This window comes from Gavialis gangeticus, unplaced genomic scaffold (genome assembly GCF_001723915.1).
Source record: "Gavialis gangeticus isolate Ggan-Ray unplaced genomic scaffold, GavGan_comp1, whole genome shotgun sequence".
Lineage (NCBI taxonomy): Eukaryota > Metazoa > Chordata > Crocodylia > Gavialidae > Gavialis > Gavialis gangeticus.
Genome location: NW_017729024.1, coordinates 106,605,525 through 106,615,915, shown reverse-complemented (window position 1 = coordinate 106,615,915; position 10,391 = coordinate 106,605,525). Strand labels below are relative to the sequence as shown.

The window sequence follows — 10,391 nt, the reverse complement described above, 5'->3', positions numbered from 1 at the left end:
CCCCTTGCCCCCAGCCCTGATGCCCCTTGCCTCCCAGCCTAGGCTCCATGGCTATCAACATCTACCCAGAACATGAGCCAGCTGCAGGCATCTGTTGCCTCTCTGCAAAGGCCCCAGCCCCGGCCCTGGGCAGGCAGCTGATACCGGCAATGCTTCCCAGTGTGCTGCCCTCATCCCTGCTTCTCCAGAGCAGTGTTGGAACCCGGTGTGGCATGGCACAGCAGGGGGTGCAGAAAGCTGCCTGCTGTGAGCTCCCTACTGCCCTGACCACACTTCCCCTGCATGTAGGGGCAGCAGCAAGGGGCACAACCCTGTGTGCTGGCCACGCTCCTCCCCTGCACACAGGGGAAGTGTGACCCAGGCAGCATGGAGCTTGCAGCAGCAGGCAGCTTCCCTGCATGGCCCCTCTGTGCGCTGCTGCTCTGGGTCGCACATGCTGTGCTCCCAGCCCAGCTACCTGCCCCATGGACCTCTGGAGTGCAGTGTACGCAACCTGGAATGGCAGCACACAGAGGGGACAGACAGAGGGGCCCCACCGTGGCTATCAGCAGCTACCCAGAGCCTGGGCCAGCTGCAGCTGGGAGGCTACAAGCAGCTGCTGCCCTCCCACCCCCGCCCCAGCTATCTCCCAGCCCCAGACTCTGGGAAGGCAGCAGGTGCAGGCACTGTGCCCTTTGGGGTGGGGGTGGGAGGCAACAGCTGTTTGTAGCCTCCTGGCTGCAGCCAGCCCAGGCTCTGGGTAGCTGCTGATAACCACAGAGCCCAGGCTGCTCCCAGCAGGACTTATAGCCTCCCAGCTGGGAGCAGCCCAGGCTCCCGGCTGGCAGAAGCTACCCAAAGCTGGGGCTGGCTGCAGCCAGAAGGCTGCAAACAGCTACTGCCTTGCCACCCCGGCCCCAGCCCTGGTCCCAATGCATGCTGAGGAAAATGGCCTCACGTGCCATGCTCAGCATGTGTGCTGGGGGCTGCCAACCCCTGTTATAGACTAACCAAAGTAGATATATGTATATATAAAGCATAAGCTTCTGGGTCATAAAACCTACTGACTTTCCATATCACTTCTTCACCTTCTTGTGGTTACACAGGCATCCCAACTAAGGACAAAGATCTGCTCTAACTGAAACTGTATAAAAGCCAGGGATATTTAAAAAAATACAAGGGAAGGATGAATTTTACCTCATATTTCCTGAGCTGCTCCTCTAGGAACCTCCCACTTAGACCAGATAAAGAGGATTGTGAGCAAGTAAATGCTATGGATAGGGCAATAGCTGAAACCTGTAACCCCTAAATTGAAATTCTGCAAAGGCAGGCCTTTTCTTATTATTGAAAAAATGACATTTTTCTTCTGAAAAATAAACAGACACCCTCTCCTGTAGAAGCCAAGAGTTAGGAAGAGTTCTTGTGGCATACTAGCTGCTTAGATGTGAACTGCCAACAGAAACATTGTGCATTTATACTAATAACAAACAATGAATTGCCGGAGGCAACAGCTATTACCCACACTTGAAGAAAAGAAACTTCGGCAACTAATATAATGAGCCCTGTATCAAAATACATCCCTAAAGAGGAAAATGCCTTCCTTTCAGCGCCCAACTCAAATATCTTAGTCTAAGTTGTGGCAAACACAGAGGGTAGCTGATATCCACATTAATTCTGACTGACAATTTTATGGTAAAATCTGCTTTAAGACCTCTCTCCCAAGGTCATTCATAAGAGAAGTGCACTTTGAATTAGCTTAACTGGCTGCCAGATGCCAGTCTTCTTGCACAGCAGTGCATTTATCAGACTCACTGGACCTTAAAGTATTATGGTCAGGAAAATGAAAATGGCACCTACTTATTCAATATGCAGTAGGTGTTCTTTTTTATCCTGGGTTAAAGAAATTCTTACTGTTGTCACCAGCAGTGCAGAGTCAAACTAGTTAGAAATAGTGGCCTGGATTTCACTGACAAATGCTCATCTAAATTCAACCTGTAGGATCTTTCTTATGATGATGATCACCATCCTCAGCTGGTATAAACAGACTGAGGCTGGTTTACCAGTGTGGTCCAGAAACAGCACAGTGTGGCTTTTACATTTCAGGCTGAATGCTCAGCACTATCATTTAGGGAGAAAAAAATCTGTGCTGACAAGCTGAACCAATTGGATCTGGAAGTAATTGAGAGAGAACAAATACAAACCCCAATTTTATCACTTAGGTTAGAGGGAGAGAAAATCTGCTACTTTATCTGTACTATCTCAGTGCCTAAGCAAAACCGTTCTTGCTAATATATTTCTTGATGCAGGGTTCTATTTTATTATAAATGTGTGTGCTGTAATGGAGCTCCTACTATTTCTATTTGCCTTCTGATCTCAGTCTGTGAACCTAAGTGGCCCTTTTCTCTCCTGCCTTCTAACAGCTTTTAGTCATTTTGGCTGCCCCATTTATCAGCCTTCCTTCTTCCTTTATCCCAAATTTGCAGCGCAGGGTACATCTTAACTTTCCATGCATGAAGTTTGTGGCACTACAGAGAGGTTTGTGGTGCCACAAACTGCATGCTCCTGCTTGTCTAGACACAGCCAATGTGTTCTATTTATATGTAGGGGTGTTCAAGTCTAGCCATATTGTTTTGGGGCTCTGACCTTCATATAAGATTAATTTTTAATGTTTAGGGATGTGTACAAAAGTGCTCCATGCATGTTTTACAGTGCTGTAATTTAGAGCAGGGGTTGTCAACCAGGGGTACGCATACCCCCAGAGGTACTTGAGAAGGCCCTAGGGGGTACGTGCGGGTGGGGACAAAGCACTGCCATGCACCATCCCATGCTGCTCCCCCTCCACCCCATTCCACATTTGGCCACATGCCATCCTCCAAACCTGTGTCCAGCTGCTGGAGGTACGCTGTTCTGTGTCCAGCTGTTGGGGGTACGCCAATCCAAAAGGGTTGAAAACCCCTGGTTTAGAACACTTTTTATAACACTATAAAGTTACAGTGCTCTTAAGCATGACAGAAATGCAGTGTTTTGGAATGGTAGGAGTGGAGGGCACTCTGAGCCTCCCTACACTTTCCAGGCTAGGAAGCAAGGGGGGAAGGGGGCACTCTGAAGCCTCCTGGGGTTTCTCCACTGGTCAAAAATTTGACCAGTGCACATAAGTTATTTAAAGTGCTATAGGTTGCTAAAGTGCTGTAAAATACCACACTTCAAATTTAATACCTCATTTAACAAGCTTTAATTTAAAGCACTGAACCCATTTTTAAAGTGCTGTCAACTCATTCACTTCTGTTAAGTCACGGCAATAAAGCACTTTAAATGGCAACAAAAGTAATGTCTGTACACACCCTATGTGTGTATGTGTATGTTTGCATCTCTTAAGACTGCTGCTGGCTTCCATTGGAGTATGAGAAATGGGGTCAGCTGCCTAAACTGGGGTCTGTATATAATTTTCAATGTTAGAACATGTTTTCAGTGATCTCAGTTCTCTGGACTAATTCAGAGAAAGACAATTGGGCCCCCAGTCCCCAGAAGGCTTTGTTTCCAATGTGATGAAATTCACATTATTTTTAAAGGCTAAATTCAACCTAGGTTTATATTGGCACCTACTGTGACTCGGATGATCCAGAGGCCACATAGCTAGCTAAGAAAGAGGGTGGCTTATCTGTAGGCATCCAGCCAGTGACTGGGAGAGAGCTTGCCACAACCATACAGGCGTTCATTGAGGCCTTGACAGTCACTCCCCCAGTGATAAAAAAACACTCAGGAGAACCACAGCAGGATGCCCTTCTAGAAAATCCTCCCCAAGGAATCATCATAGGGTTTACACTGACATCAGTCCCTGATGAAATGGTTACTTGATTCTTTTCTGCCCTTTCAGAAAGGAATCGATCTATGTGAGCATTTTAAGTCTTGGAGCACATTTGCTAGTACTGCAGCTAGCAATAACCTTGAGTTACAAGGTATATACTTTTCCCTGATACAGCAGGATGTTTAGGGATTTGAATTTGATTTGAGTTTTAAATACAAAATAACAATAACCAGTCAGTGGTTTTTCTTAGTTTCCCAAATTCAGGCATCAGGGTGCTGGGGGAAAATATGAGCAAATTAATTCTAACTGATCTGAAAGTGAAGCTTCTGGGTTTCTGTGCCATTATCGCTTCCCTACTCCATCTGTTGTTGGAATGAGTTATTGGTCATGTTGTTTTCATTATATGCTCAAGGTCTTCCTTTTCCTGATCCCTTCTCAGATGGGAGATTGGAAAATGGAGCACCTGTAGTCTCACCTGTGGAGTTGGATTGCAGACTCGAGATGTCTTCTGTTCTCACCTACTCTCAAGAGACACAAATGAGACGGTGATTTTGGCAGATGAGCTGTGCCATAAACCCAAGCCCAGCCTAGTACAAGCCTGCAGTCGTTTTGACTGTCCACCATCCTGGTACCCTGCAGACTGGCAAGAGGTAAGAGCATGTTCCTAGTCCCATTTTATCCTGTTTGATGCCAATACAAGAACATGACCTACTTTAGTTTATGAATAGTTTAGCGCACGTGAGAAGATCCATTAATCTCTCAGTGCAAGCTGGTAAGTTCATTCAAAAAAGTAAAATGAATAGATGCCCGGCTTAAGAATCCCAAGGAAAGTTGTATCTTTTTATCTCATCTTCAACAAAGTCATCATAAAAACACAGATTGTTTTTCTAATTAAAGTATTTTTATTACATTTTAATTCAGAATTTTTTCACCTGGAAAGAACAGTATTACTTATGTACCTCACCAAATACAGCAAAAACTGTGTTAACTGACACTTTATTAGCTGGAAAACTCTATTAACCGGCATCTGAGGGACGCAGCAAACATGAAACCGGAAGTACCACTTCCAGGGGACTTCCCATTTTGCTACCACAAGACTTTTTCTTTGCCACTTCTTTGACCCACGGCCCAGGGCAAAGCAGCCTGCATGGGGCCCCCCTTCCCTGTCCCCCAGCACACTAATTCCGGGGAGTGCACCAAATGGTGCACATTTGATTAACCAGATTATTTGATTAACCGGCATCTCCCATTCCCGGGGGATGCCGGATAACAGAGCTTTTACTGTACTGTTATTAATTTGGTCTCATACCACTAATGCTCTCTGGGCAGGTGAGCAAAGATGAGGCCCAGCCTGGGCCACAGTCCTCTTTTTTGGGTGAACTTGGGGAGGGGAATAGGGACTTCAGAAACAACTTTAAATCTGAAGCCCTAACTGTTCTCTTGGGGCTTTTTATAAAAGTAAGGATTACCCTTGGTGTCCTTAGCCATGATTTCTCCTGCTCTCCAGTATCCTGGGAGCATACAGAGCACTGGTCAGAATCTGGCACAGGATACAGGGTGACAGGAAGGCTTTCCAGAGCTGGATGATACATGCCTATGCATGCCTGCAGCTTCATCTCAACCAGTGCAGCCCCCAAGGTGTGGGCTGTGGGGCCTGGCTGTCAGAGGAGTAAGCATAATGTCACTTTATTGTGGTTCTCGACCTTATTAGACTCAAGTCACCACTCTGAAAATGCCAGCTCTTAGCTTTCACTCATTTCTTGACTGCAGAAAAATAATAGAAGAGTTCTTCTGTTGCAAAGAACTCAGACTACAAGTCAGAATGGTTTTGATGCTATGTATTCCTATTTGAAATTTCTGGGTTTATCTTGTGAATAATCGATAGGTATAACCTAACAGCACTAATATTGCACAGTACTCAATGGCACCCTTAAAAAGATCTCCACGGAGTGGAAGTGCTGCCTGCCCTGCCCTAGGGTGAGTCTTTCAGGTGCAGGGAGGATTCAGTTCAAACAAAAGTGAATCTAGACTCTATGAGAAGATGTCTACCTCACAACAAGGCTATGCCATAATTCCCTTGGAAGAATTTTCTCTGAGATAAAATTGTGGTAAAGTGAAATCCCACATCAAGCCTAAATGTCACTGAAATCCCAGTTCAACCCTTAGGCCCCTGCTACACATTACATATACTATGCAATTAATGGCCATAGCAGAAGCACCCATTTTGCTGCCTTGTCAGAGCCCAATGAATCTGTGACTTGTAAACACCTGTCATAAACTATCTCAGACAGGACATGAGAACATGATGATGACACAATTAACTGGTTAATCATGCAATAAATTCAGACCAGCTACGTACATGAAGTAATTATCACACAATAAAAAATGACTCTCCAGCTATAAAAATAGCCAACCAGCTATAAAGTTAGTACTTGAAAATGTGAAAAAGCTCTATATCTTGTTTCTATCTAGCTTGAATCTGAATGTGAAGGAAGGGCCTTAGAGTACCACATAAGCCTGTATGCTTGCCTCCTGGTCAACAGAGCATTTCATCTGCAGATCTCATTCCTTCTGCAGGTCTGCTTTTCATACCAAACCTCTCTTGAATTCTTAAACAAAGAAAAGAGATTTATACTACAAAGGCTTGAGAGTGATGTTTTCTTCTCTGAGGCCCTTTGGCTAGGGACAGACATTACACATAAACCAGTTTAAGTGATCAGAAACTGGTTTAAACCTGTAACAGAACAGACATTCAGTGCACATTAACCCATTTGAAAATGGCTGAAACCAGTTTGAGATAAACCTGGTTGAATGTAGTATCAGACTTAACTGATTTGGGTCAAACCAGTTTATACAATGTCTGTTCCAAACCCCTTGCTGGGTTAAGTTAAATCAGACTCCCCCAGCATGCTCTCTGGGCTGGGCAGGGCTCTCTGCTCCACAGAAGGACTGGCCCCTCCCTCTGCTCCCTGGCTGTAGCTCTGGCACAGATCTGCAGGCACAGTTGGGTCTGTTGGCTTCCCTATGCACCCCTCCCCCCACCCCCTCTCACCACTCACTGCTTAAGCAGAGATCCCTTCCTCCTGTCTCCTACAGCACGAATCATAGCCAGCATGTGGTATGCTAGTTTATGCCGTGTGAGGCAGATAGGACAGGCATAGGGTTTTTCAGAGCTAATCAACAGCTCAGCTGGTAATGTCCCTCCATTCCTTCCTTTGAAAAAAGCTGTTTAAGAAGAGCTTGAACTAATGAGCGAGGCGTTGTTTTTTGATGGGGTGCTAAATGCTGATAACAGATCTGATAAATGCTGTTATCAAGAGGGGATGGGGGGGCTTCCTAATCACAGCATCCTGACATGACCTGGCCACACCCCTCAGCTCAGCCTTGTGAAAGAGAGGGCGGGCTGTTCTAGCACCCCCCCACAGCTACTAGCCAGAGCCACTGCAGGCATGTGCCTGCATTTTTTCAGTCCAGGGGGGATGTCTGTACTGTTACAAAGTGATTTAGCCTAGCCAGGTTAGATTAATCTGCAAAGATTGAATCAATTCAGGCTCAGGATTTTGAATGTCTGTCCCTAGCCTTTAGGTTATTAAAGAAGGATGGTCTGAATTAAATTACTTTAAAATGATAAAATAAGGAGGAAAAATGAATAGAAAAACATCTGAAGAGAGAACTGATTTTCTGGTGCTGACTATGGGAAGCCACTGTTTGTGTTAGTGGGACAGCACAGCATTAAGCTGCCATAAGCAGGGAGGGGCTTTATTCAGGAAACTTCAGTCTTTATTCAGTAATAAAACAAAGAAATAAGATGATTTCTTAACATGACATTTCCCACTGAATGTCTGCAGAGTAGATATTTACAGGAAGTTGTAAAAGTGATCCTGGTATCCATTTCTCTTCAGAAATTCACTACTGAAAATAAAATAAACACCCTAATGGCTTTATCCTTGGGAGAGAACATTTTTAAATAAAGAGTCTTGAATTTATAAGGATGTATTCTTTAATCATTTGGTATGCTAGGTACACTGATATTTATCAGGGGTTTATCTGCTAAAAGCACTATAGGTTTTAAAGTTAGGCAATGGTGAGCTCTATGTGCCACCTGAACTCTTCAGGGCTGCTGGCAGAAAGATGTGCCTTCCTACAGAACCATGGGAGCTAAGAGGATTGTGCTTTAAAGCTAGATTTAAGCATTAGAGTCATAGCCTTCAGCAGATAGCAATGCAGATCTGCAGTGCTCCTGGGGAACTCTGGGCCAGGATCATACCTTAGAAAGTGCAGTCACAAGTGTCCTACCAGACAGGGCACTGCTCAAGCTACCTCATCTCTTACAGCAGTCAGGCATTTCACTAAAGCCAGGACTCATTCTCCTCTATCCCTTCTCTAAAGTTTGTCCACTTCCCCTGTTTGTTTGAAGGGAAGGGCCCTCATGCACCCCAAGTGCAGGCATTTTAGGGGTCTATGATCCTTGTGCAGGGTCTGAGAATGGGGAAGGCTCCTTGGACTGGCTAACCTGGAGAAGTCTTGTTACTTTATGTTAGTTTGTCAGGGTTCATTTAAAAATGTGAATAGACCAGACCTGAATTAAGGCAGTGATGCCCTAGAAAACATCACAACGTGCTCTCTGTGAGCCTGCCTTCTATCTGGAAAGGCAGTGACAGATGGATCTTCCTTCCCACCTGGAAAGCACTGTAGAATGCGACCCCCTTCTACTGCCAGGATAGCAACAAGGGCTCCATCTCCTTCAGAAGCAGAGCCCTCCTCCCCCAGAGGAATAGAAATAGCAACAGGGAGTGTATACTCCAGTACCCAGGGTGCACCTGCTTTGGTGTGTGGGCTGAACCAACAGTGATTTCTTCTCCTGCCACACATCCAAAGTGTACTGCTGGTGTGTTATTAGTGTAGACCTCCAAGATAGCAAGAAGCATTAAGAAATTGTTGTGATGAATGGAATATTTTATACACCTTAGAGATATTGTTTAAGGCACTGTGCAAATCTGGGTGGATATCACTGCTTCACTTGCACTCAGATAATGTTTTGAAGATTTACTTTGAAACCATAAGGTCTAAAAATGTCCATTAAAATAGAAAAAAAAAGTAAGCTGAGACTCCAAAGTAATGACTTGACACTGTCTCAGAGCTCATACCCATGGAATACGTTTAAACTAGCCCTGCCCTATAAATAGATTCAAAATCTTTTCCAGTATTTGCATTACATTTGTAGCAGGCTTACCTTTCAGGGCTTGGGTTGAGTCTTAGGCTTGAGATTCTGCTGTTTTGATTGGTGGAGCCCATCCACCAATCAGGAGGCAGCAAAAGGAGTGAAGTCACACCCCTTTCCTGAGGGGAGAGGGAGAGGAGTTCCCCCGGGACCTGATTGTAGACTATCAGGTTCAGAAGACTTCAGGGGCGAAGCCCTGAAGAGTATAAAAGGAGCTGCATGCCCAGCACAAGGGAGACATGTCGGGGATGAAGAAGAGAGAAGAGCAGGGCTTAGAAGAGTTGAGGAGAGCTGCTCAGCAGGGCAAAGCAGTAGCCCAGAAGTGCCCCTGAAAACTTCCATTGGCAGGGAACAGCGGACAGCTCCAGCGGCTAGGCTCTCCGTGTGCAGCATGGTGCACAGCGTCCAGACCCTGGGAGCTGCATGAGGCAGCTCGGGTCTGCAACCTCTATGGTGTGCAGCCAGAGACATGGTGCACAGAGCAGGATTTTTGAAGTGCTTGGACAGCTCAGGTCCCCAACCCCCAGCACAAGGATGGGAGCTCAGTGCAGGGAGCGGACTAAGCCCAGTGCCGCACAAGGCGGCCCAGGCCTCCAACCCATAGCAAAAGGTTGAGTCCAGGGAGCCAGATGGTGCTCAAGCTACTGAGCCAGCGGACAAGGCCGAGCCAGAGGCCCCAGAAGCCCTGGATATCGGAGACCCGTTCCAGGGAACAGCAACCCCCGAAGCCCACTGCAGGTGAGAAAACAGCTTAGCACAGAGGACAAGGGCCACCCTCCAGACCTAGGAGCCATGAGTTGCAGGGAAAAAAGATTCCCACAGGGGAGGGGGAATCCCCCCTGGTTAGTTCCACTCCTGAAAGTGGAAGTCTCATTGGGAGGGCCCCCCTGAAGTTACCAACTTCCTTGAAGGGTTTGGGAAAAGGCCCAAGAGCATTGGGGTTTCCCCTTGTGATTAAGTTTATCTTTGAGGTTCTTGCGCCATAGGTGGTGTGATGTCATGCCTTATATTTTGTGAACTCTCATGTTTGAAAATTCGTAGATGAGTAGAATCTTAAATTTATAACTTTGACTAGGACTCTGTTGGGACCCCCTTTCACTATTATTCACCTGTTATTTATATGTATTTATTTGTGGCTTATTTATTGTTCACCTATATTTACCTATAGTTAATCTGTTGGTAATCTTTGTTTATTTTGGGGTTTATCTGTTTCAGATCAGATACTTATCTGTGACTTACCTGTATCTGGAGCACTGGTATAAGGTTTTATATCATTTCCCCAGAGGGTATTTTTTATGTTACTGGTTTAGGTATCTTATAAATATATATATACATTGTACATATGTTTATATCCATGTTCCTTTCCCTTGTGATAAGTTAATGTAA

The 10,391-nt window shown here is 45.5% G+C and overlaps 1 protein-coding gene across 11 annotated transcripts in view; it reads left to right on the top strand.

Moving 5' to 3' along the window:
* ADAMTSL1 (ADAMTS like 1) overlaps positions 1–10,391 on the top strand; it is a 936,448-nt gene that overhangs the window by 837,935 nt on the left and 88,122 nt on the right. For all 11 annotated transcript variants that reach the window (XR_002097365.1, XR_002097366.1, XM_019517531.1 and 8 more), the window contains one exon: positions 4,224–4,434. Coding sequence is in view for 9 of the 11 variants with exons in the window: in XM_019517531.1 (XP_019373076.1) it covers positions 4,224–4,434 (211 nt within the window). In the remaining 2 variants the exon portion in view is untranslated. The remainder of the gene's footprint in view (positions 1–4,223; positions 4,435–10,391) is intronic.